Here is a 26,979-nt window from a genome sequence, read left to right as displayed (position 1 = left end):
TTGTTTCTTGTATGTGTGACTAAAAAAATTGAATCACAGCTACATGACAACCCAATCATGTATCTCACAAGGAAATAAATGTGTAGTGGGTAGTGCACCAGGTAAATAATTTTAGTGTAAAGGAACCCCAAATGCTTACAACCTATTTCCTTTATACACTGAATTTGCATTAATCAATAAAATAGTTTTGTCTCTTTTGTGTTTTTTTAATTTCTAACAGACATTCTTACCCAGCAGGCCTTCAAGGTTTGATCTAAGAAAATGGTTCATAGTGAAATGAAAATTCCACACCTGTGAGGGTGAAAACAGTGTGTTCTCCATCCAGCATAGGTAAATGCTATTTACGGGACTGAACATGCAAAGCTGACGAGTCCAAACAAGTGGAGAACTTAGTTACCAGACAATTTCAGACTACACATATAATGTGCCCCAAATCTCATCATTCTATGCTAAGGAAAGCATAAAGTCTGTAAGGAGAGCAAATTATGCATTCTGGTCTTGTTATCGTATTTGAGTACTTAAGATAATATTTTAGTAATGTTAAGCAGCTCTCATATATGAACGTCTAATTACACAACAATTCTAGGAGTGGAAGTTATCCCAGAGATTCTGTTCATCAGTAATCATATTCAACGTTTTTCTGGAACAATGCCCCTCAATTCCCTTCATGTACAAAACCCCCCTTCCAACCGCCCACAATTATACTTCTCCCTCTTTCCTTCTTCACCTTCCATCTATGCCTTCCCCAGTCCCTTCTTTCAACACTTACTGGTACTTACTTGTATCTTTCCTTGGTTACACCTGCTCTGATCTCTAAACCTTCCTTCCTCCTCTTAATCCCATGCTGGAAATTGTTCCTCACATTTCTCCTCCCCTTCCAACTTAGCACTGAATGGTGAACTACATCGGCTTTTGAAATGAATGGTAAATAAGCAGCACCACATTTAATAGGGAAATCAAGCAGGGCTCCTTTGAATAATAGGGAGCTTGGCTGTGCTAGATGGACCAGTGATCTCACTCTGGTGATGCCCTCTGTTTGGGGAGGCAGGGCTAAGCAGACTCCCACCCCGCTAATATGCTTCCCTGTTAGGTAAACTACCTTGCCGCTATTAAACTACCTTGCCACTATTAAAATGAGAAGATAGAAGGAAAAGAAGTGGGGCAAAGTAGCCCAGCAGTTAGGTGTTCCTGTACAATGCTTCCCTTTGCAGGTCAGTGCTCCACATAGCTCTACTCTAGCCATCATGAAAAATCAGAGGGAACTCAAGTGTGAATTCTAAGGCTGGGGAGATACCCCATCCATGCCACTGGTTCTGCTAAGAGTGCCATCTAATTTGGGGGGGGGGGTCAAGGGTATTTTAATGTGGGAGAAGGCTTGGGGAGTTGCAACAGAAGTCTTCAAACTAGTTCTATAGGTTACAGTTCTAGAAGTAATTATTTGCAACCTTTTGTGCAGTAGCATTTCAGGAATAAAGTAGAAAAGCTATTCTTCCAAAACATTGATTTAAATAATTTTTGTAAAAAACCTACTGGATACAGGCTCATGGAATGGGCTAGTTTATCTCAGTTTTCAAGGAAAGGAACAGATGTAACGCTTCGATATAATTTGGTTTAGTGCAGATGCTGAAATGGGTCTTTCACAATAAAATATATGCAGTATATGTAATTTCAGCTGGATCTTCTGGCATTTTGAAGTGAAAATGTGTACCTGCAAGCTGTTTTATAGTTTGCCAGTCATAATTATCTCTGTTACACAGACTGCTACAACTGCAACTCTGTCCTCATGTGCAAGCTCTTCAACAATGTCTTGACAATATTTTAAATTTTGCAAGGCATACTGTTCTCTTTTGCTTTGTTCAGAAGTCTGTTAAATTGTTTAATTTCTCTCTGCAGAAAATTTATGAAGTAATCAAATAAGGAACACATACTACTAGATAATCTCTATGTGAATCCCTTGCACAAGATTAGAAATAAATGTGTAGTGGAACAATCAGGAGTTTTTTTGATACTGCATACATAACATTTTACCTGGAAGGGACTGGCTTGGAACTGGAAGAAAAACACTGACTGTAAAACATTGCTTTACTGTAGTAAGAAATACACAGAGTGTTGAGAAGCCATGGTCCTCCTTCCATCAGGCTGTGGTACAGGATGGAAGAAAAGGGATGCAGGACCATTTCATCAGCACAGCTGAGACCAGCACATTTGGCTCTTATTCTCTTTGAACTGTCTCCCTACCAGCTGGTCCTCAGAAGAGCTTGTAACTAAGAACCGCTACCTCAGTGTACTTTTTCTTCCTCCCTCCTAATCTATTTTCCTTTTGTGTCATGCCTTTTAGACTGCAAGGCTGAGGGCAGGGTCTGATTTGTTTGTATTGATCTGTAAACCAGGATTTTTTTCAGCTCAAGAGCAGGGTAGAAAAAATCTAAATAAAATAATATAAAAGCATGAAATGCTGGTTAAAACTCCTAACAGCTGCCATGAAATGCCTTAGTCTGGAAAACACTGTCTACACATATAAAGAAGATGTGGTAGCTTGAATGACAAAGGTACCAAAGCCTCAAATCAGCACTTTGGCTGCCCATGGAGAGGAACTAGAACATGTACCCAGCGTTCCTATTTCCTCACATGAAAGCATTCATTGCTCCTGTGGAATATTCTCCCACCCATATGTGGAGTTTCTCTGCTGCAGGTGAAGGGCTTGGTATGTCACAGAATGCTGTTGACAGCATCCTCAAGCTTTTTTGGGTTTTTGGGTAACACTCAGTTCCCAAGCCCATTTACCGTGTTAGCTTGAGAAAGAACATAGTTAGCTTTTGAAGCATAGGGCCTTCATTTCTGTGTTTCAAAATTTTCACTTTCCAGCTTGAAGTGGCCTCTAAACATAAAATTGGCCTTAAGTATAGTATACAAATGGCTTCAGCAAGACCTTAAAAATACCTGACTGTGTACATGAGGCTGTGTATTTCTTCTGCATGACATAGCTCTCTAGAACTGTGGCCTTAGAGTTTTAATGGAACTTTGCCAAAACAAAACTGCTTTAATCAGTTTTATTGATCTTGTTCAGATATCACACTAAAACCATAGTTTAACATAACAAGAACAAGCTGCAGCAAGATTCAACCTTGCATGCTCACACTTTGGCATGACCACAAGGAGGAGTTGTTTTTGCTTAACCACAGCTTATCATACTGTTTGAACCCAATGAACTGTGGTTAATGCTAACAATTGTTTGTTTGAAACAAGCCAACTTCAAATCATGGATTATGAAGCTGGCTTATTGAAAACAAACCACTGTTAGCATTAACCACTTTCTGAACTCCGTGGGGACCCACCAGAGGAGGTATGAATATGTTAGTCCAGGTTTGTGGCTCACTCTCATAATGTTCAACTATGGTTTAACATAATGTCCGAATGTGCCATTGTGAGCTGTTTGGCAGTCCACTTCATCCAGAGGTTCTATTGCTGCAAGTGAATTTAGGGTCACAGCCTAATGGGCTGATTCACATACTACATTTTTTGCAGATACAGAATATTATTGTGTTTGCATACATAAAAAGAGATATGAAACTGCAATTCCCAAATCCCTTTAAACAGCATCTCACCGGAAGGGCAGCTGACTGTGGGTATATAAGATCTATGGCTGCAGTCATATGACCGAAGACAAATAACTTGAGGTACATCTGCAAATGGATATTTTGTACTTCTGTACTATTCACATATTCTTATAGTTCCATTAGTTATTATGTACATACCATTAGGATTCCACTGGTCTTCTCCTCCCAATACGAACAAGAAATTTTCTACTTCCACAACACAATGGTGGGCACTATTATACGGCATAACTGTGAACAAAACAGGTATTCTTTATCAAGCTCCATTTCATACAATGGCTGCTTTGAGACATTTACTTCAGGAAAGCTCCAAACCATAAATGCAGACATAATATAAGTATGCTTCAGTTCTAGTACATATGTCAAGTAAACTAAAAGTTGCTGGTATCCCATCTTTATGATATCCCTTTTGGAGAAACTGGAAAAATAGCCAGAGTAAATCACCACCAGTTTCTTTCCCTTGTATCTGCTTGCTGTCATGTTTTGGTGATCCAGGCGCACTGTCCTGACCTGGGCTATGATGTGCTGATCTCTTCAGCATCAACACTTGTAGCTGAATCCCAGCAAACACAGGTATACGTGGGATCTTAAGACTACACAGCCCAGTCTGTTTTAACAGCTGCTAGTGTGATTTATGATACACAGAAGCTGTCGTAACAGCTCCTCCAGGCTTGCAGTTCCTGAGGGGGCGCCGAATGCGACTTCACAAGCCTGTCACAGTTGTGTCCTCAGCTATTGCACAACCTGTGGGCTGAGTAGTCTTCAAGACCCCAGGTATGCTGTAGTTGAAGGGGCGAATAATATACTTTGTAGCAGGTTTGCAACTTTTTAAGAAATGAAAGAGACATGGCTAAACCTGCAATTGTCAGCTGTGTCCTGCAAGTACCATGTAAATAGCAAGAAGATTAAATAAAAGCAGCACTGCAAAAAAAACGAAGAAAACACCCTCCACAAGCTTAGTTCTGTTGGCAACATTTCCATAAGAAGAGTCAAAGTATTCAGCAGCTTTCTCTTACACAGCAATGAGCAAGCAGCATTTCCATACAGTTTTAAGTTTTTAAATTAAGGTCCTGCTGATTTAATGCCTTCTCCAAATGTATACGCTTAATTTCCTGTACAATGTCATTAGCAGCACAATCAGACATTTTCCATCCATCTAATCAGGGAGCCCTTTGTTGAAAGATCAAAACTGTTTTACCATAGTTGCAACATCCTTTTTTTTTTTTTTTTTTTTTTTGAGGATGGGATTATTTTGAGGGGATGGGAGGGGAGAGGCAAGCAGGAAATCTTTTTTTCCTGTTTCATCCCCCTCCCCTTCCCAAGGCTAGAGCTGTAAAACAAAAATATGCAATTTTAATGCCATAATATGTATTGCTCTGTGGAATGCAACACTATCAAAAATCGTATGTTGAAATGCATACTTACACAGGTTTAGCTATCATACTACATGCAGTAGTTCTGGCCCGGTGTCACCAGTAGGAAAAATAATGTCCTTGTTCAGCTCATCATATGGGCACCTTAAATCTAGGTGAGGACAAATGGGGAGGTGATGTGCATGTACAGGCAGGGAACTTATTGCTTGAAACGGATCAACAGAGCACTTAGGAAACCAGTGCAGTGGGAAATCAATATGACTCAGGGCCAGCTTTTACTTTGTGCTCTTTTGCCAGTGCCAAAAAAAGAGGCAGCCTATCTCACACTTGGATTATTTTGGGTGATATATCTCTCATTTCATTTGTTTTATTATCTTTTATTTTTCTCAATGCACTCGAAGCCGTATAGCATATGCAAATAACAATAAGAAATATGTGCAGCTTTCTTGTTGAAGACACATTTTCTTAAAGATCAAGTAGTCTCATTTAAGCTTCTTACTGATTTTTATTTTATTTTATTTTATTTATTTTGCCTATGCAATGGTGAATAAGCAAGGTGCAAATTTAGCTTCCAGTAAAGGTCAAACATCATTTTCATAGTCTGTGGTTGTACAGCTGCCTAAGCAAAAGCAATTGTTAGGCAGCTAGGCTAGTGAAAATGCATTAATTAATGTTACTTATTGCTGGTAGATCTTATACAGCCATTAAGCAGCCAGACATAGACACTGTTAATTTTCAAATTACTTACACAGTTGTTCCACGTAAGTCAATGAGACATTTTGGAAGATGAAGCTTAAGAACTATAGCTTTGGAAAATGTATTGATAGGTAGAATGGCTTTATGTCATGTGTAGATTTATATTCATATTAGTTCACAACAGTCAGTATGTTAATTTATAACTCAGGGGCAAGTCTGAGATTTGAGCCCACAGGTAAGCTTTCTTCTGCAAGTTAAATGTAATGCCATCACTCCATCATTACTAAAACCCTCTACCTTAAGAGGAGGCCTGAGCAACTTGTGAGCAGCCCACTAGAAACAAGGCCACAATACACAGGTGGTGATCTGTGCTTGTTTTCTGCCTCACAAGTTGTGGAATCCTTCTTCAGATCACATGAAATCATGAAAAGCAAGTTCTGCCTCTTTTTAAACTCATGACAAAATACTCACTCAAAATTGATCTGGAGACCCTTCATATTTACTCCAAAGATACTAAGAACGGATCTGAGGCTCCTTTCCTGTTACATCGCAGCACCTTTCAATTGCATACCCAGAAGCATGGGGGAACCACTTCATAGTACAGTGATGCCAAATTATAGAAGTTGGGCAGGGTGGTCACGTGAATAATTGTTTGTTTTCCCACAGGTTGCCAGTTCTATGTGAAATATTCATGTGACCACCCCTACCCATATTCTTATGTTATTTTATTTATACTGCTCTTCAAATAAGCACTTCCTGGTTGGATTAAAGCAGGTCGCATGCGCACCCCATGCAGAATGCATCTGAATCATGCAGAAGTGATTTCCTTGCCGTTGGGCATGCTTCTTAGCATGTAATGTACTAAGGCAGCAAAACTTCTTTAAACACGGCTTTCAGAGCTAAGTGGCCACAATATATGGCCAATAGTACTCCGTTTGTTTGATGCCATGTGTAAAAATGGTAGAATATCCGACTTGTAAAATTACCGGTATTATGATCACTCCAATGACACAAGTGAAAGTTGCAATGGAATAAGCAGAAATAAAAGTTCTAAAATGTCACTCAGGTTAAAAACACAACAATGCTCTGGTTCCAAAATGTAACTTATAAAAGAGCATGTGACAATTCAGAGAACTACATTACTGGCTCTGTTGGGAGTATGTATTTTTCAGACAGAAGCTGCCACCGTCCCCCAAAATTTAAAGGTTCCATTAGGCACATGTGAGCCCTTGGGCACACCTACAATAACTTTCTATATGATATGACACATTTCTGCATTCTGAAGGCAGCAACTACACTTTTTACATTGCCCCTCATCCCCCCTGCCCCAGGATGCCTTTTAGACCAACTTATTACATTCACTAAGAATTCATGGGTGTAAATAATGCAAAGCATGGGCCAATGTGTAGTCCACTGATGCAGACAGCTGCTCTTATTAATTGCACACTGTCCTCTGCTTTGCTGATTTATTTTAATATGAGTCTCAGATTCCCTCATCTTTACATTTCATTTCATCTCAGGTGAGTACCTCTCTTCCCCTCCAAAAAAGGTATTGGAAAAGAAGTTTGTACGCCACGCTCAAACACAGCCCAGTGTGAGTTTTTAGCGTGTCAGTCAGTGAGTTAGAGGGAAAGGGTAAAGAGAAGCTAATCAGGATGAAATGAGATTAAAGGCTGTCTAATTTTACAGCAACTGTGATCCATCAGCCACTGTGAAAGTGACAGTGGAAATGAATGATGGAGACAGACAGGTGGGGTTGTACATTTCACTGATTTATCCTCAAATGCACTGGGCCTTATTTTATTGAGTGAACATGACCGCATTTATCATGACTGTCATCTAAACCCACTTCCCTCCATTTAAAAAGGTCACTTTACTAGGAGGAAGTAGGATAGAGGCACTTTCAAAAGAGGTTTAAAAATCTAATAACATGTGTTTATAAAGCTCTCTGCAAGAACTCTCTGCTTTATTAAACAAACTAGTGGAGTTAAATGAAAGGAGAAAACACCAATAAATAAGTGGAAAAAATTGACATCTGAAAAACATGTGCAAGACCCAAGGTCCTAGAAATAAACTGCACCTACATAGACATATCGGAGAGGACATGCACAAACCAACAGCTTCTCTTCTGGCCTACCTTCTCCCCCAGATGTTAAGGTCCCAAGATGATAAGAAAGCAGAGTTGTAGTACAGAACACTCCTTTAAAATTTCAAAAGAAATCTGGTCCACTTAATTTGTGGAGCAGAACCCTATTCTCAGCAGGGTGCGGGGAGTTTGTTTCCTCCAGTATCTGTGTTTCTGCATTCTAGTATGTAGATTGTTTGGATTGAACTTGTACAAGTATTTGGTTGTGCATCATCAGCAACATGTCTGGGAAGACTCAGAAAGGATTTATCTTGCCAAAATCAGGCAAGGCAAAAGCAAAGAGAGACTTCCCCCTTTCCTGACAGAGAATGAGTGATATCTTCTCTCTCACTGTGCACACCCATTCACTTCCAGTTCTGCCTTTCATCGCATCTGTTTCCACCAACCAGTAAACACACGAGTCCCAGAAAACATCCTGAAAACACAACAGGTTCCATAGGCCTGAATGGCAGGTATATATTTCTAAACAAATAGTGGGCAGTGGGCACAAGCCAGGACCAGTATCTCAAATGTTTATGGGTGCCCATCTTTCCTTCACATCATACAAGGTTACCGCAGCAAACCTAAACCACACATAAAGTTTGAGGCAGCTCTAAGCCAGCAGTGTATCACCAGGAGAGGCTGTGTAGGCACTAAAAAAGCCTTCCACTGTTTTAAAATAATTCTATAACTCCTTCCTCAAATTTGCTCATAATTATTCAAAAATTTGCACTTGCCAATAAATTTCAGCATAACAGCTGTCTGGGAGATGTTCACTTTGAATGCAAACACATTCATTATTTGTAATGAATTACTAACTACCCAAAACACAGTAGATTTCTGGTCACAAATATCTGGGTTGGAGAGAAGTGCTTCAGATGGAAGAGCACCAAATGAAGATTAGTGGACAATGAATACTTTTGTGTTACTGGATGAACTGAAAATCTACTTTGATTTTTAAAATGCTTGTGAGGTCTGCTTTGCCAGAGATACAGTCACAGAGACAGAAATCACTTGGAGCAATTCAACAGTAATGTTACACATAGGTGTTAAGTTCTAATGGAGACAGACATACTGTACAGGGTTCTTTAAAAACTGTATCAACCAATTCAATACCTATCTACTATAAATTTTTAATTTTTTTTATACTTTGTAAGTCCCTTTGAGAGAATTTTGTGAAAAAGTGACAAATTAATATAAAGAAATAAATACTTGTAAGGTTTCCTGTGTTCAATGGGACTTACTACCAGGTATGTGGGTATAATATTGCAACTTCAGTCTGTCAAGTTAGCAATGATGACTGCAGTATCTGTCTCTTTTTAAAAACCAGTCACATACTCATCCTTTACAATTCTAGATGGAGTCACTAGATGGTGTTCATAGCTGCCTGCCCTTCTGTGCCCCACCTCAAGATGCTTTGAATTATTATATTAATCAGAATTTGCAGCCAACCACAAACAAAGAAGTGAATTGTAACATGAATAGCATAGCTAGTTTTCTCTCCAGCAGTTAACTTTAGTTTGTGTATCCAGTTCGAAGGAAAGAAATCAAATGTGGTGTACAGAAAACAAATGCATTTGGTGCCAATCCTGACAAGTGCTGAGTTCCTACAACTCTCACTGATTGTGACAGATTTGGCACAAAATGTGCCTTGTGTTTTCTTGTCTCTATTCCCCAAATCCAGTGGCGTAGCGTGGGGGGTGCAGGGGGGGCCGGCCGCACCGGGCGCAACACCTGGGGGTTAGGGTTAGGGGGCGCAAATCCATGGGTTAGGGGGCGCAAATTACTTGCCTTGCCCTGGGTGCTGACAACCCACGCTACGCCACTGCCCAAATCCAAACTGAATGAGAAACAGTCCATGATTCCACTGGCAGTCCAAAATATAGTTTCCTACTCCATACTTCAGTCCTGGTAAAATAAATGCTTCTGTTTATTGTTTCATGGCTGCTTTGTGGCTGTCTCTCTGTAGTTCCACAATGGGTTCGCCACATTTTTTTTCTGTAAAGTTTGAAAGCTGTTTTCTCATAGTTGTGCTCCATGCTACAGAGGCTCAACTGGCCTCAACCAGAAGTCAGGCATTTAGTGTTACTGTGGGACACTCTTCCAGCAGCGATTCAGCAAGCATCCTCACTTTTTGACTTTCAAGGATCTCTTGAATACTTTTTTATGCCAACAAGCCTATGCAGTTATTTAAAATCTCTTTGAGGAGCCAATCTTCCCTCCATTGTCATTCTAGCCTCAGCTCTCCCCAAGGAGCTGCTGGAGCACCCCACTCCCTGTTGCAGACCTTCTTAGCTCTCATGTCAAATGATTTGTGCTTCTAGGTAGGTACATATTCTTCATCAGTTGCCATACTCTGCTTCTTGCTCTCTCTCTCTGCTTCCTTCTGTCTCCAGGGCCACTTTTTAGACCCTTGACAATCCTCTTCAACCTACGAAAACTTGTCCAAACAGAGCTAAACCTAATCTTATACTTTCTTTGGTCATGATCCTCAAGCCAATCAATTTGTTTCTGATGGAATTACAAAGCCCATTTGCCTATAAATAAGGACAAAGAGATTTGAATGCAATATCCACTAACTGACCAATCATAAACCAATCAGTTCTGAATGCCACTGCTGTTAGCATAAAAGGTGAAACGCAGCCAGCAATAGGAAGCAGCTGTGACAGTTTAAATGTCAATTGACTAACCGACCTTGTATAATTTTGTATATTCTCTCTGCTTCTAGCCAGCAGTTAGAGACAATACTTCCTGACAGTTAGCCATTTACAACCCAATAAGTGTTTAAATTGTTAAAACATGTTTAGTTTACCACACAACAATATAGGTTCTCCACACTGTAGGAGCTTCTGCCACCATAGTGCTTTTGAAAGCAACTGTTCATGAGATAGAAGCAGGTGGTACAGTATTTGGATTCAACAGGATGTGAGACAGGATTACTGAATGGTAGCTTAAGTACAGCTCTAATAGCCTGTGTAGATTTGGAGGCTGGTGAAATGCTAAATCAATAGACTTGGTTTTTGGTCTGGCAAAACATTCAGAATTTGCTAAAACTGGGTATCTGTCTCTGGTTGCTGTTGTTTAGTCATGTCCGACTCTTCATGACCCCATGGGCCAGAGCACGCCAGGCACTCCTGTCTTCCACTGCCTCCCGCAGCTTGGTCAAACTCACGTTTGTAGCTTCGAGAACACTGTCCAACCATCTCATCCTCTGTTGTCCCCTTCTACTTGTGCCCTCAATCTTTCCCAACATCAGGGTCTTTTCCAGGGAGCCTTCTCTTCTCATTAGGAGGCCAAAGTATTGGAGCCTCAGCTTCAGGATCTGTCCTTCCAGTGAGCACTCTCTGATTACCAGATGCTGAATGGAAATCTACCAAAAACTGAATATGCTTTACTTTGTTGATTGACTCCTCACTTTCATGGATTAGAGTTTCCCCAGATTACATGGATGTGTTGCACCAATCAATTACCGGTACATGTGGAGGATGTCTTCAGTACAGCAATGTACTTTAAGTTCATTGGTCCTTCTTTGGTAATTTTCTTTGTTGCTCCAGATGCATCTGATATTGGAAACAAGAGAAAACTTATGCGCCCATAGACTTGACACCTTAACACCTGGAGGATAATATCTGACATCAGAGCTTCTGAGAATTCCATCTTCAGTATTCTGTAACTGCCACCTTGGCTATAGCATGATTTTGATTCACACCAGAGCAGTAGAAGAAGGCAGAAACTGAAACACCTTGCTATAAAAGAGTCATCTGTTTTATTAAGTAAATTTATTTTTTTCAAGATTCATATATATTTTATCGCAAAAACCTCAAAGAAGTTTATATATAACTATGAATAAATAAATAGCTATGTGAAAATACCAATAAATATCGAACACAAATATAAAATAATCCCGTGCACACTATCTGTGACAGTTTCTTGCAAATAGTTCCCTATCCCCCTAGAAGTGTTATATAATAATTTTAGCAATTATCACCAATTTTGTGCCTATTTAACATAGATTTAAACTCTGATTCTCACTGATTGTAATGACTGCATTTCATTACCATTCAGCTCCCACCTTACAATTTTCTCCTTTACAGTGGTACCTCAGGTTAAGTACTTAATTCGTTCCGGAGGTCTGTACTTAACCTGAAACTGTTCTTAACCTGAAGCACCACTTTAGCTAATGGGGCCTCCCGCTGCTGCTGCACCACTGGAGCACGATTTCTGTTCTTATCCTGAAGCTAAGCTCTTAACCTGAAGCACTATTTCTGGGTTAGCGGAGTGTGTAACCTGAAGCGTATGTAACCTGAAGCGTATGTAACCCGAGGTACCACTGTACTGTATATACCTGCCTATTAAGAATTCACTTCACACATCTAACAACTTGGGTTTGGGTCCTCGAAAATGTATGTTATAATGCATTTAACAACATAAATTTAAGGTGCCACAAGACACATTGATTGTTTTTACTGCAAGAGATTGGCATGCTATCCTTCTGGATTTTTTAAAAAGTGAGATAGTGATGACTTACAAAAATGCTACCCCATACATAATGTATTTCCAATCCTGCATCCTGTGCAGTTTGCTACTCAAAAGAATATGGTTCCCAAGTTTATTTATGGCAGGAATTCCTTCCTTTAACAGCAGTATGACAAGCAGAAATTCAACAGGTGACAATTTCCGCTTCATTGCACTTCCATGCTCAGAAATGTTTCTCTGGTACAATTTTTCCCTGTCATGCGGCTATTAAAGGCTCAAGAGCCCTGCCAGAAAAAGATAGCAATCCCAGGTGGCTGCTATGGTATTTACATTATGCTGGAAATTCCTCAACAGGAAACAGCAAAATATAGTTGTTATACTACTACTAACTACTACTCCTGATATACTCCTCTATATGCGGATTTTTCTTGCTTAGCTTTATCAGCCCATTTGCAGCTAGGATATCACCTAGTTTTGACCCTGTCTTGCTTGCATCAATCCTTTCAGCTTCCCAGTACTGAATCACTGACTCATTTTCTTACATTATACTGTACTAGATTTGTTCACTGGCTTTGACTCACTCTTGGTCATTTCTCCACAATGATCCTGGCCACAATCTTTTAAGGTAAAACTAGACAGCAGCAGATAAGTGTTTCATTCGTTTGGTCTGTATGAAGCCTTATTCTACATTAGTCCCATTACATGTTCACTGAACACATGAGAGTTGAGTGAGATCATGCCAGTAAGCCATGATCCTGGTGGTGTATGCTCAGCTTCAGTGAGAACAGCCCCTATGCATGTAGGGTGAACATGTATAGGACTTCTCCATATAAAGAGAAATCCTCAGCCAATCAGGATTCCCTTTATGTAGAGGAGTCCCTACAGGGATTTCAGATATGGTATTATAAGGAAGAAACAACTGTAATTACCAAGATGTGTTAAATCTCTGTACACATATCACTCTATTCTGTACCACCCTATTCTGCGTTGGTATTCCACACCTGGAATACTAAAATGTCAAATCTATCCACAGAAAATGGGCAGTTTTCTGATTTCACGAAGAGCAATTTTTAAAGAATATCTTGAACTTTAGAGTTTTTGAGGTGTAAAGGTGACTTTTATTTGCATGTGCTAGAAAGCATGCAGAGATTCTGTTAAGGAACACAGAAAGCTGGGAAAATCAGAAAGAAATGAAGCTACAAGATGACCAAAGGCTGAGCATTATGACGTAAGTGCTAAATAGGTGCACTGTAACAGGGTACACAGAAGATATTGCACAAGTGAAACAGCCCATAACAAAAACTGCATTAGTTTGTGTTTGGAGTATCTTCATCTGCTCTTGGATATATCCAGGGAATAACTGAGGGTAGAAGAGCGCTGCTGACACCATGTCTTACCTATCTAGCAACAATGTGACTCCCAAGTGTCTGCTACTATCTTGCAATGCTCTCCAAGAAGGACACCTGGTTCCACTTCCCCATTCAGTCCCTGCCAATGAATTTGCTCATAAATAGGCACACTAGCCTTCAGCATCCTAAAAAGCAGAGACATCACTTTGCCAGCAAAGGCCCGTATAGTTAAAGCTATGGTTTTCCCAGTAGTGATGTATGGAAGTGAGAGCTGGACCATAAAGAAGGCTGATTGCCGAAGAATTGATGCTTTTGAGTTATGGTGCTGGAGGAGACTCTTGAGAGTCCCATGGACTGCAAGAAGATCATACCTATCCATTCTTAAGGAAATCAGCCCTGAGTGCTCACTGGAAGGACAGATACTGAAGCTGAGGCTCCAATACTTTGGCCACCTCATGGAAAGAGAAGACTCCCTGGAAAAGACCCTGATGTTGGGAAAGATGGAGGGCACAAGGAGAAGGGGATGACAGAGGACGAGATGGTTGGACAGTGTTCTTGAAGCTACCATCATGAGTTTGACCAAACTGCGGGAGGCAGTGGAAGACAGGAGTGCCTGGTGTCCATGGGGTCACAAAGAGTCAGACACGACTAAATGACTGAACAACAACAATAACAAGCCTTCAATTTGACCTAGCAGCATAGGCCATTTCATTACTCTAGTAATTGCTTTGTTGTGTGTACTGCAAATGAACAGAGTTTTCCAAACAAGGAAAGACAGTTTGCCTCTTCCTTTCCTGAAAAAAGCAATGAGAGGAAATGGTCACAGAAAATTAACACAGGGCATATGTCTTGGGAAGTTTTGTTCGTGCAAGAAAATCAGAACATGAGGAAATCCCAATCCAAGATATTAAAACATGTTCAGCTAAATAACAGAGGTATAAAAACGGCATCCAATAATATTATCAACTAACAAAACACATTTAGGGAAAGCTCTGATTGTTATTGAAAGATATTTCAAATGGGAAACATAAAATTTCAATCACAAATGCCACTGATGTAGTGACAATCTGCTGGATTTCCATTCTTCCTTAGAACTTTTCTCTCTCATTCTTAGATATGCAGCCATGCATCATTAATAGGAATGCAGCCATACATCATGCTTGCCACAGGCATTGTATAACTAAACTCCACCATAACACACACGCTCTTGCTGCCCTCTTTTCTTTCAGAAACATCCCCTGCCATTTTTATGTGAAATGTAAGCCCATGAGTTTTTGAAAATTGGCTTGATTTTCTAATCAATCTTACATTTGCACTTTTATTGTAATTTGATCCCTTCATCTAATTTTAGCTATATTTGTCTTTTGGCTTTCTGGTTTGTTGGACCAGGTTAAAAGGAACGCAAGGCAGACTTGGCGTCCTCAATAAAGGATGGTGAGAAAGAATGGGGGCTAATCAGGCTCTTTTTTGTACTTTTATTTATTTTATCAATATTTTATTCCAGGGAGAGGCCATAGCTCAGCAGTAGGGCACATATTTCCCGCCCAAAAGCTCATAGGTTTGATGCCTGACATGTCTAGGTAAGGCTGGAAATATCCACTGTCTGAAACCCTGGAGAGCTGCTGTCAGCCAGTGTAGACAATACTAAGCTAGATGGACATTATGCCCATTTAGGTCAGTGCCTGAAACTTCAAAAGAAGCTGCCTCTTTACGGGGGGATTATGTCAACTGGCTGGTGCTTAATAGGCATTTTTGTTATTATTCAATTAGAAAGGGCTTGTATTAGACCTCATCATTTTTTTACTGAATTGTGTGTTTCTGCACAATGAGCCATAGAATCATAGAACTGCAGAGGTTGAAGGGACCCTGAGGGTCATCTAGTCCAACCCCCTGCAATGCAAGAATCTCAACACGCGGTCTCCCATCCAATTTGAAACCATACTATTTGGAAATGTGCTAACAGGTTTATTATTATTATTGCTGGCCATGATATGCTTTTGTGTCTTTTTTGATATTATTTTGTTGCTTTCATTTGTTAATGGTTTGTTATTGTTATGAACTGCTTTGAGCTAAACTTTGTTGCTGGAAAAGTGTCATACAAATATTAAATGAAACCAATGGCCCTGGTAACAAGCAGCTGTCTAAGTTCCTATTTGTTTTGCCATTGTCTGCGCATTTTTATTATGATGTGAGCTGTTTTTGATACTTTCTGAGGCAGACATGGTAGAGAAGCTTTTAAAAACAACAGTTACACAAAGACAGACTGATGTAAATACTGCATTTCTAAGTACAACAATTGCATGTTCTAGGGGAGTCATTAGTTCTTCAGATATCCAAAGCCTTCATTAAAGCTGTCTAGCACACAGTGTTGAGGCTGCTGCTTTAGTAATGTGCCAGTGCTTGCTCAAGCTTTACAATGCAGGGCTGAGACCAACCTTAACACAGCACTGAATCAGAAGCCCTGGTGCTTGCAACTGCTGAGTGAATAAAGTGAGATGCAGAGAATTTATTGGGGCCACTGAGAATTGTTCATCAAATTAAATTTGGGTGTCAAAATGTGTATAGTTTGTGCACAACTATGATAAATGAAAACTGTCAATCTTCAAACAGTATAATGGGGACATATCAAGAGATTATTCACCCCAATTTCCTCCTTTGTCCCTATTATTCTATGACTAATCAAAGCAATTTGCTGTGCCTTTTTAACACTAATTTTGAGCAAATGCCTTAAAGGATTCATTGGCTCTGTCTCATGTTCAGGAACAGAAATGGCAAAGTATTCAGGAGCTGAAAAACGCACCCGCATGACAGAAAAGCGGCAAGGAGCGGCAAACCAGCAACCCCAATTTAAATACTCTCTTTAAAGAGGTAGCATTACAGTGGTACCTCGGGTTAAGTACTTAATTTGTTCCGGAGGTCCGTTCTTAACCTGAAATCGTTCTTAACCTGAAGCACTACTTTAGCTAATGGGGCCTCCTCCTGCTGCTGTGCCACTGGAGACGGTTTATGTTCTTATCCTGAAGCAAAATTCTTAATCCGAGGTAATGTTTCTGGGTTAGCGGAGTCTGTGACCTGAAGCGTATGTAACCTGAAGTGTATGTAACCTGAGGTACCACTGTACAGTGGTACCTCTGGTTACGTACTTAATTCGTTCCGGAGGTCCGTTCTTAACCTGAAACTGTTCTTAACTTGAAGCACCACTTTAGCTAATGGGGCCTCCCGCTGCTGCCGTGCCGCTGCCACGTGATTTCTGTTCTCATCCTGAAGCAAAGTTCTTAATCCGAGGTACTATTTCTGGGTTAGCGGAGTCTGTAACCTGAAGTGTATGTAACCTGAAGCGTATGTAACCCGAGGTACCACTGTATAATGCATTTATTTTTTAAAAAATAAATGCATATTTTAAACCCTTGTCTCATCTTGATGACTGAAATGAAATGAGGGAGGGGTGTTGGGTTTATATAATTCATGTGATCCTTGCCTATTTTATAATGTGTAATTTTAAATGTATAAATTTACATGCTGTTTCCATATATGCTATAATGCAAACTATCCCTCTGGGGGATGGGCAAGAAATGTACAGGCTACTCCTCATGTATGCAGGGAGTTACATTCCGAGGCATCACACATTTATGTGAAATCATGTATATTGGGACCACCACTGAACCCTATAAAGTTCTGGAAACTCTTGAAAAACCCTTTTAAAAAATCAGCAGCAGTCCTAGGATTGCAGTTGCATAAGCTTGTGGGATTGTTAGATGCTGTTTTCATGCCACGTTCGCTCTTTTTTGGGGGGGAGGGCATTTTTGCCCCTTTAAGTGCCACTTCCAGATTGATGGCGATACACGTGTCTCAAACCCGTGTAAATGGGGAATTGCCTGTAAATCATTCATCAAAATGTTTCTCTTCCTCAATTTAATACTAGTATCTTGTAAGCTTTGGCTCGACCTTGTGTTTGGCACTGCCTAGCAAAGTGTTCAGTCCAGCCCAGCTTCATGCAGCCTCACAGTTTAGGGGAGTTAGAACAATAAAACAATGAGATAAAACAATAAATTAAAACAACAAAATGAAGCACTAAAAGGAGTTAAGAAGTAAAATGGAAGAGAGGATGAAAACAAGTGCTAAGGGTTGGTTATAGAGCAGAAACGTGCCTTAGAGTTGGCCTTAGAGCTCAAAACCCTGCTTCAAGCATTCGGTGGCCATCTTCCTCCCAATAAATTAACAAAAGATTAACTGACTTGATAAACAACACCTTCTAAACCCTATTCAGGTGTCTCCATGCAATCTCAACATGCACTTCAAAAGAATCTACGCTGCTTGGGATAAAACTAGCAAGAGTCCATTTCCCCCCACTGCACAGAATTAGATTGCTCCCCAATCTTGCATTAGGGAAGCATGACATTGCACCAGCAAGGATGTGGCAATATCCTTTTGCCTGTGGGATGATGGCAGTATGAGGGAAAACCTGGGTGACTGGGAGCTTGATGAATGAGAATGTTGGCTTAGTTCATTCCTTGGCAAATGCGGCTAGAGTCTTGGTGTAAAATTCAATCTCCTTTGTAGCCACTAATTATATTATACAGGTGATGTTATTAAAGAAACACCAGTAATAAAACTAACAACCAGCAATGACATCTTCTTTTCAACAGTATGCAAGAAATTGCATACTAGCAAGAAATCTAATTCCAATTGGATTCATTTTTTTTAAGCCCACTAAGATTTTTTTTTTTTAAACTCAGTGATATCAGGATAGAACAGCATGTGTTTTAGCCCTGGTTCATCCTCATCTTCTTAACCAGTACAACAAGACAAAAGCATTAAAGTAAAATTAATCATGTCAAAAGATTTTAGCAAAAACAAGTGAGACCATGCAGAAAGCATCGCTTTGTCTAGGGTGAAGTCTCGCTCTGATTAAAAACATATAATGCAAGTAAAAGTAATACATCATTGCCTTAGTGTTAAGGAAATTTTTGGAAGAACTCCACAACCAGAAATATAAGAAATCTATATATTCTTTATCTCTTGCAGGTTTATTTCTAACAAGTGAAGCAACACTGTTCATTAAAATTCAGCCTAATATTTTTTAAAAAGGACTGAACAAAAACATTGTCGTAAATATTACATAATCTGACTACAATATAAACAGCAGTCTCTGCTTTTCATTTGACTGATGTGTAAAAACTCCAGTGTTAAGCAGATTCCAAACTCAATTTAAAGTATAATGAGAGTATTTATAGTGATAAAGTCACAGTCAACAATGCAAAGCTTTTGCTGCTACTCTGAACCACCCAATTTTGCTATATGTCGCAGATAATACTCGTTTATTTTAAATGCATGTTTTGTGCAGGTCCTGTGTTTGAGAACAATGGGTGAGTCAGCAAAGAAGCTTTTTTCTGCATTTAGCATTTTCACTTAACTTGCAGAACACAAATGAGATAAAAACACTTGTTCAAAATAAGATATATTTGCTTGCACCCTTCAGTCTCCTTTTCCTTTGTTTCCAGATATCCTATGAAAAATACAATTATTTAAAAGTACCATGCATGTGCATGTGATGTTGTATTGCACACAAAAATCTCAATTCCTTTGAATCTTTCTCCCCTTCCAATATGTCATTTAAAACTGGAAGCAGCACCATGCTTCTTCCTCTGGTTCCATGACTAAGATTGGGAGGGGCCATATCTCAGTAGGTTTGATTGCAGAAGGTCCTAAGTTCAGTCACTGGCCTCTACAGGTAGGCGTAAGATTGCTGTCTGAAACCCTGGAGAACCACTGTGTGTCACAGAAGACAGTACAGAGCTAAACTGACTCATCATCTGGCTTCATATGTTTCTATATGTGCTCTGTACTTCTAAGACAGTGCTTCTCAAGCTAGCTGATATCGTGGAACTGCATCCCCCCCCCCAATGTGCCAAGTCAAGGTACCATATTTAGTTCCTGAAGTATCCCACCCAACCTGGGCTGTGGTGGAGCTGCAGGGGACTGCATCCTATGGCTCATGGACCAGCACCAGTCTGTGGACCACCACACTGAGTACTGCTGTTCTAAGAAAAGTGCAATTATTTCTGTTAATAGAAATACTTGAGGGATGTTGTGTATCCAACAGTAAGTATAGATGATAACAATAACCTTGGTTAGCATATATTAAAAAATCAAACCAGGCAAAGCAATAACTTTTCCTTGCAGAGCTACCATGCACAACATACACGCTAAGCCTGCAGCTGTCTTCATAGTTCTGGCTAGGCCATTTCTTATGGAGACCAGCATTTATGATTTGTTTAACTATTCTACGGAATAAATCAACTGATGCAGCCAGATATTGCTTTTCCTCTTAGAAATGGGAAAAAAGATATAGGAAGGATGCACCTCCCCACTCATCCAAAATCTCACATCTGATTCTTTATTTGATCGTGTCTCCAAGATCCATAGTTCCAATATAACATTTTCCTTAGACCTATGAGAACATCAAAGCATTCATCCAATTATGCTTATGGCTTCTCTCTCACTACTGTCCAGTTCTACAGATGCCAAGATGAAGCAGCATAAAGAAGATATGGAAATCTAGGAAACTCTCACAGGCACCAATACCCATAGCACTGAAGAAAAGCTGGGAATGTTCACACAGGCCAAACACCTACATGCCCCAAGGACAAAAGGGCTTCCAGTAGCCCCAGCCTCTTTCTTTCCCTTCCTAGCAAGAATGCCTTTGGGCTCACTTGAGGCTGGATACATTCTGTGGAAAAATAAATAAAAATCAGGAGTGGTGGGGCAGGCATGGTGGGCACCACTGGGGGTGTTTAGGAGACTATAGTGCCCACAAATGCCGCAGAAGGGATCCCAGATGCAAAGGGATCCCTCTGGAAGCAATTTGCTGGGTGGGCCAAAGGCGCTACAGTTGCTTCCTGGCAAGTGGGCTACTGTTGCTTACCAGGAGGGAAGGGGTGAGTCAGTGGTGGTGAGGTTGGCATGGTATCTGGCTTCAATGGTGCATTTGCACTATGCAGACCACTGTGCCCCTTTGCCCTCTCTGTCCCAGTAAGCAACTGTGACCCGTCTGCAGGAAGCTACATAGTGTAGTGGCTCTGCTCCACCCAGCGAGCTGCTTCTTGATGCCCCAGAATTTATGTGTTCACTTGCTTGCCACAATGACACCGATAATGATCTGATAGAGACACTATAGATAACTTCCAGGAGGCCTGGATCCTGGAGACCTCAAAACATCCCTACAGACAGAATGATTTCAGAGGTGCTCCACAAACTGTAGCCTCTGTAGTGGCATGTTCTGTATCCATTAGCACCGTTTCCTAGGATACAGTTACAAAAGTAACTTTATAATGGGTTCTAAAACAATGGCCTCAGAAAGCATGTTAGCAACCTATTCGTGTGGTGAAAATCACATCACCTGAGTGTGTTCTTCCCTTTGGTGTCATGAGAAAACATTGTCTTTTAGAGTAAGTACATTAATTAAAAGTGAATTAGTTTAAATATTTTATTATATGTTTTTCTTCAGCTGCTTTTTATATTTTTCTTTTACCTAATGTTACTGAGCTGGGTTATTACAGTGTGATTTAAGAAGTCCTTTAGCGCATATCTGGGGGTGGGGAGAAAGGGTTTTAAAAACTGATTATCAAAGTTTTCTCTGGCCGTGTCTAAGTGAAGCCGTCTCATCTTCCCTCCAATATACAAGCTGCAGAAAGCTTACAGAACATTGATTGATTCTGTGGCAACCTTATCTCCCCACTTCCAAAATGCTCTTAACAGCAACTTCCAGGCTATGTTTAGTCTTTCTTATTTGCCATTCGGAGCCACCTTGGTGAAGAGTCCTGCAACCAACACCAGAGGCTACTAGTGTCAGAGGTGACCAAAGCAGTAAGTTTTGCTAAAGATATTAGATCAATATTCTGGTTTGGTGCTTTATTTTCCTTTGATTGTGCATACCCAGTGCTAGCCACCAACACACCTGCCTAGTCAGTTATAATTCTTCATATAGCATATATAGAGGGGAAACAACAGTTGAGTGGTTTTGGGAGACTCCAGCCTGGAAGCACCAAATACTTTTCCTACATTGTATGAGACCAGTGAATTAAAAGTGACAGTCAAGTCTTTAAAAGCAGTAAGTATGCATTTGATAAATATTTCATCTGGTGCTGCATTGCAAGTGAGATTCCTGATGTACATATTCCACAGTGAGTTCTCTTTCATTTGCTCCTGCCTGAGAACAACTCTACTGTACAATCAATCTCAGAAGTGCAATCTCAGAAGCAAACTGAGTCTTTTTTCAGACTAATATTTTACTGTGTATAATTATTTTTTCTTTTTTTAAAAGAAAGATCTTCCAATGTAAACATACTATGTATACTCTGATATACTTTCTTTTTACAGATGAAATTCAATTGGTGGTACATCTTGTGTAAGTGAAACACAGCAATTCCTGTAAACCTGAAAGCTATGACACCTTATTTGGTTGTTGTTTAAATCTCTTTTTTTAAACAACTACGGAGGGAAGGAAGGAAGGAAAGTATAAACACATACAAATGAGGATAATAGTGGTGTAGAACAATATATTTTGCTAAATGCACATTTTCACTCTATGAGAACCTGCATCTGCCAAAAATGCCCTCTTCAGTACTATGAGAAATCTTTGAATCTGGTCATCCCAAGGGGAGACCAAAAAAATGGAAGCCAGTAGTAATATATGTATACACACATATACAGCTGTGTCCAGTGTTGCAGTTTGAAACTACACTTGAGTCCTGAGAAAAGTGATATAATTTTCTAAGATACTAAGGAACATGAGATGGGTCACTAAGGTGTCATGGGCACAATTAGGACCTTTGAGCACTGGCAGTAGCTGGAGCTATTGTACCAGTGCTGTTCCCTGCGTAGTATATCTCTCCCCCCTCCCCCGTACATGCCAAACTTGTGTTTGCTCCACTGCAGGTAAAGTGGCCTCATAGGATCAGGCTGCCTGGGAAACAGCATTTCTGTTATAAAATCTAAGTTTCACAAGTTGTCCGGCCTTTAAAGTATGGCTTTGATTTATGGATCAGAATTGCTCATTTATAATTTTATCTGAACAGCTTTAGGCAATTCTGACAGTTAAAAATGTAGTTTTATTGACCAGTGCAGCTAGTCTGCCCACAAGGGGACCAGTAAATACACAGCCTACTGCACCAGGAAAAAACACTATTATTTGATTCCATGACCACGTTAGATTGGAAATTGTAACCACTATAACAATAAGTTCCAAAGCTTAAGACAAAATGCTTGCTGTAAAACATAGTTGCCGTTGAGAAAGAAGGTGACAGATCTGGATAGAAAACCTGCCAGTACAGTTTACCGAAGCTGACCCGTACCACTGATACCTGGCTGTGTCAGTAAAAGCTGTGGAAGACCGCAACGGGAGGGAAGGGGAAATTCTCTATGACATGAGTGGTGCAAAAGGGTATGCAGTACAATGCAATATGCCATGAGCTCTAAAGTATAATATAAACAGGACACAATCCAATTAGAAAGCTAGGAATTTCCAAGTCGCATCAGTTTCCGTGTGAGTGATCTAGGCATGTTTTGAACTTTCCTACTTAAATTAGTGGCACTTGGTCTTAACTGGCTGGATTGTGTCCACAGCATATAATATACACTGTAATAAAAGGCAAAGGTACCTAGAGGAGGAGGCAGGTTTATTTAAGAAAGCCTTGCCAGTTTTCACTATAAGCGTACTAAAATGATTTTAAGACAGATTTAATTTAGGCTTGTTCTGTTGTACAGGTACTATCTCCTACAATCTCAATTTACTCTTCCATTGTGAAACCTGTGTAATATATAAACAAATCTCTGTAGGGAAGCAAATCAATAAAGTGTCTAATTTGATTAACCATGTTTTAAAATTCATCAAGGTAATTCAACGTAAAGTAAACTGCTTACTTGTCAGTATTTTCCATGTCTTCTTTTCATCATCATAATACTGAACCAAATTGCTGGGTAGCCGGTCAGGTCCAGGGGGCAGCCCACCAACCAACAAAAGCATTTTCTTGTTGGAGCGAATTCTTCACCCAAAAGAGAGAGAAGATGAATAACCACATTATTGGAGAATATTTTTAGTAGCAACAAAATCATAACCATCATAGGAATGTTCACTTCTTGTAGTTTTCTATTCACTTTTTTTTTTGTTTCCTTTCCCTATCATGTCTCAACAACTTTTTGAATCAAGCAGAAAAAAATAATAAGAAAAGCTGCATAGCCCTCTACTTGTGGAATAATAAGTTTCCTTTATGCAATTTGTTAAAGGTTTATTCTAGAATGACCTTTTTCTCATATTATCCCTTTAAATCATCACTCTTTACAGTTGAATACACATGAAATGCTCTGGAGTTGTACTAAGGTTAAACATTAAAGTTGCATGTCAAAAATCGTATTAGTCAAAATCATTATTATAAAGCCATTCTGCACCCAAAGAACCTTGAAAAAAATTAAGGCTATGCAGAGAGATTCTAAACCAATTCTTTAATCACACACTGAAACTTAGATTCCAACACTTCTGACACAATTAGTAGCACTGTGCTAACAGGTACAGGCTGAACTCTACTTACTTACAAAACCCTTTTTTTGTTTTGTTTAATTTAGCCCTACATTGCCTCCTCCCCCTCCACAGCCCCTCCTTTCTCTGCTCTCCCTCTGAGCACCACTGGCTATAGCAACACCAATTGGTAAAATGAGACTGTGATGTTGTTGTGAGCCTCCCCAGAGTGGAGCCCTGCCAATGCTTGCCACTGATCCAGCGGCATGAACCTGCTCAAGTGTGCAAAGTCACTCTAATTCCCTCCCTCTGTTTTTCTACCTTCTCCCCCAGGGGGCAGCCACTGAAAAGAGTGACTACCCACCCATCAAGAGCTGGCAATTCGCTGCTATTAACCGTGACCGTGATTCCCAATCTGCCTGGCAGTTCTTAAGAACAGGACTGCAACGTCTTATATGCAGTAAAAGCTGTAATATGCACCCTGGCCTCCATCGCTATACCTGATGAATGCACGTTTCTTTGTAACACTAATGGCTTTAACACAATTTCAAGAGAAAAGGGGAGAGGAGACCTAGACCCCTAGATGAGTACTGATGCTTTAATAGTCACTTTACATATAATTGAACATCTATCAGTTACAGAAGCCTGGAAAAGTGATAAAATTCTAAATAGGGAACCATGGTAAGGCAATTCATTCTACTGTGATGTGAAATTTTAACTATATGCACATGCTATGGACGTATGTTATGTGCCTGATGCAACGTCTCACTGCAGGGTTGCTGACCTACTTGGTTACCCTGCAATCTTTATTGCATTAATCAATGGTTCTGGAAAGCAAAACAGGACTTGTTTCCATTAACCGGTTTGAATTATTACTGAACCATTTTAGGTACATTAAAAAAGAGGGCAACACTTCTGATGCTGAGATACTCTGTTAATAAAAAAGTACTTCAGTAAAGGGAGCTTTATCACTAATGTCCACACACTGCATTCTTACAACAACAACAACAACAACAACTACTACTACTACTACTACTACTACTACTAAAGCCTGCATATGTTTGACCAACTAATTATATTAGCATGGTGCTCTAATGGAAACATTCGTAGAAAATGAACTCAAGTGAGTTTGGAATTCTGTCTGTATAGCCTTATTATCTTAATTAAAATATTGAAGGTGCAATCCTATTCAAGTCTACTCAGAGGTAAGCACCACTTAGTTCAATGGGACTTCAGATGTGTGTGTACAGCAGATGTAAGGAACCTGTGGCACTCCAAATCTTGCTGAAATTGGCCATGCTTGCTGGTGGGAATTGTAGTTCAACAACTTCTGGAGGGCCAAAGGTACTACACACTTGGTGTATAGGATTGGACCACAAAGATTACAATTACAACAAACTAATGCTGCAATCCTAAATGCACTTACTTGCACCCTCCTTCATAAGATTATACAACTCTTTATTATAACACCACAATTCAGTGCTATTCTAATGTGCACATTACAGAACATATACAGCTCACCTCCTGTGCTTGGGTTTTATCTCTAACCTAGCAAATCAGAAGCAGATGGCCACACAATGTGGAAGTCATAGGCCAGATGTTATGCCAAAGCTAAGCCCACAGGACCTCCAGTTCTTGTTCAGGCCGCCTGTGCTACTTGTGACTAGCGGTGGGCAAACTCCTCTTGGTCAGAATTGGGCTCTTAAAAAACACCCCAAGTTTCTCTCAAACTCAGAAAATAGCTTGGTTCTTTCCAACCCAGTTCTGAGTTTGTTTTGGACTTGGCTGCACCCTGATGATGATGCTGGAGCATGGCAGGGTGTGATCCATTTACACAGGGCTGTCTTTAGCAGATGCGGCACCGGGGTGCAAATATCTGCCCAGCACCCCCAAATTATCACGGATAGTGTTGGGGTGGCTGTAGCTGCGCATTGCCAGCCATTGGGGGGGCAACTTTCCCCCATGCCGCTGTGGGAGAGCAATCCCCACAGAGGCTTGGGAAGGAAGCTGTGCGCCTGCCAGCCATATGGTTGGTGGGGCTCAGCTTCCATCCTGAGCCTCTGCAGGGATCACTCTCCTCCTCAGGAGGCTTGGGAGTGAAGCTGAGCTCTCCTCCCACAGAAGCTTGGGAGGGGCACAACTTCACTCCCAAGCCTCTGTGAGGATCACTCTCCTACTGAGGAGGCTCGGGAGGGAAGCTGCATGCCCGCCAGCCTTATGGCTGGCGGGGCGCAGCTGGCGGGTGTGCAGAGAAAGGGGAGGCTGCTAGCAAAGCCGCACAGCTCCTCCACTTGCTGGGGCATCCCTGAGAGGCTGGCACCGTGGTGTGACACACCACTAAGCCCTATGGGAAAGACGGCTCTGCATTTACACACCAGCTTCATCCCTCACTTTTGCCTTTTATGTTGCTCTAGTGACAGCAGCGATGGCAGGGGAAAGGTGGGAGCTCTTTCTTCCCTTCTCTAATACTTTGCATGTTACTTAAGGCTCAGTGCCAGACACACAGGGATGTGGTTTTCCAGCACTACTGACATGGGAAATGACATTTTGCAGCACTTCTTGTCTCTAGTACACAGGCATAGCTGCATGCCAGGCATCAGTGAGGAGAGCAGGGAAGAAAGGGCTCGCTTCCCATGCTCTTGGTGCCTCACCAAAGCAACAACAAAGGAAAGGGAATGGGAGGAGACTTGGAGGTGTGGGTGTGGGTGAGTGGGAAGAAAAAGTGGGAGAAAAGCTTAACTTACTTTCTGGCTCAGAATTTTACCCAAGTTACAGAACTTTTAGGGTTGTAATGCTTGCTTCACATTGAACAGTATCACATATCTATTCTAAA

General features: G+C 40.5%; 1 protein-coding gene across 2 annotated transcripts in view; it reads right to left on the bottom strand.

The window, feature by feature from the left end:
- KLHL14 (kelch like family member 14) overlaps nt 1-26,979 on the bottom strand; it is a 60,712-nt gene that overhangs the window by 16,042 nt on the left and 17,691 nt on the right. For both annotated transcript variants that reach the window (XM_081014444.1, XM_081014445.1), the window contains 2 exons: nt 23,555-23,676; nt 3,756-3,845 (listed from right to left, as the gene is read on the bottom strand). In XM_081014444.1, coding sequence (XP_080870570.1) covers nt 3,756-3,845; nt 23,555-23,676 — 212 coding nt within the window. The remainder of the gene's footprint in view (nt 1-3,755; nt 3,846-23,554; nt 23,677-26,979) is intronic.

The sequence above is a fragment of the Podarcis pityusensis genome, assembly GCF_964106645.2.
Source record: "Podarcis pityusensis genome assembly, chromosome: 7".
Classification (NCBI taxonomy): Eukaryota; Metazoa; Chordata; class Lepidosauria; order Squamata; family Lacertidae; genus Podarcis; species Podarcis pityusensis.
The sequence above is the reverse complement of the archived record's forward strand: the minus strand, read 5'-3'. Positions and strand labels throughout refer to the sequence as shown.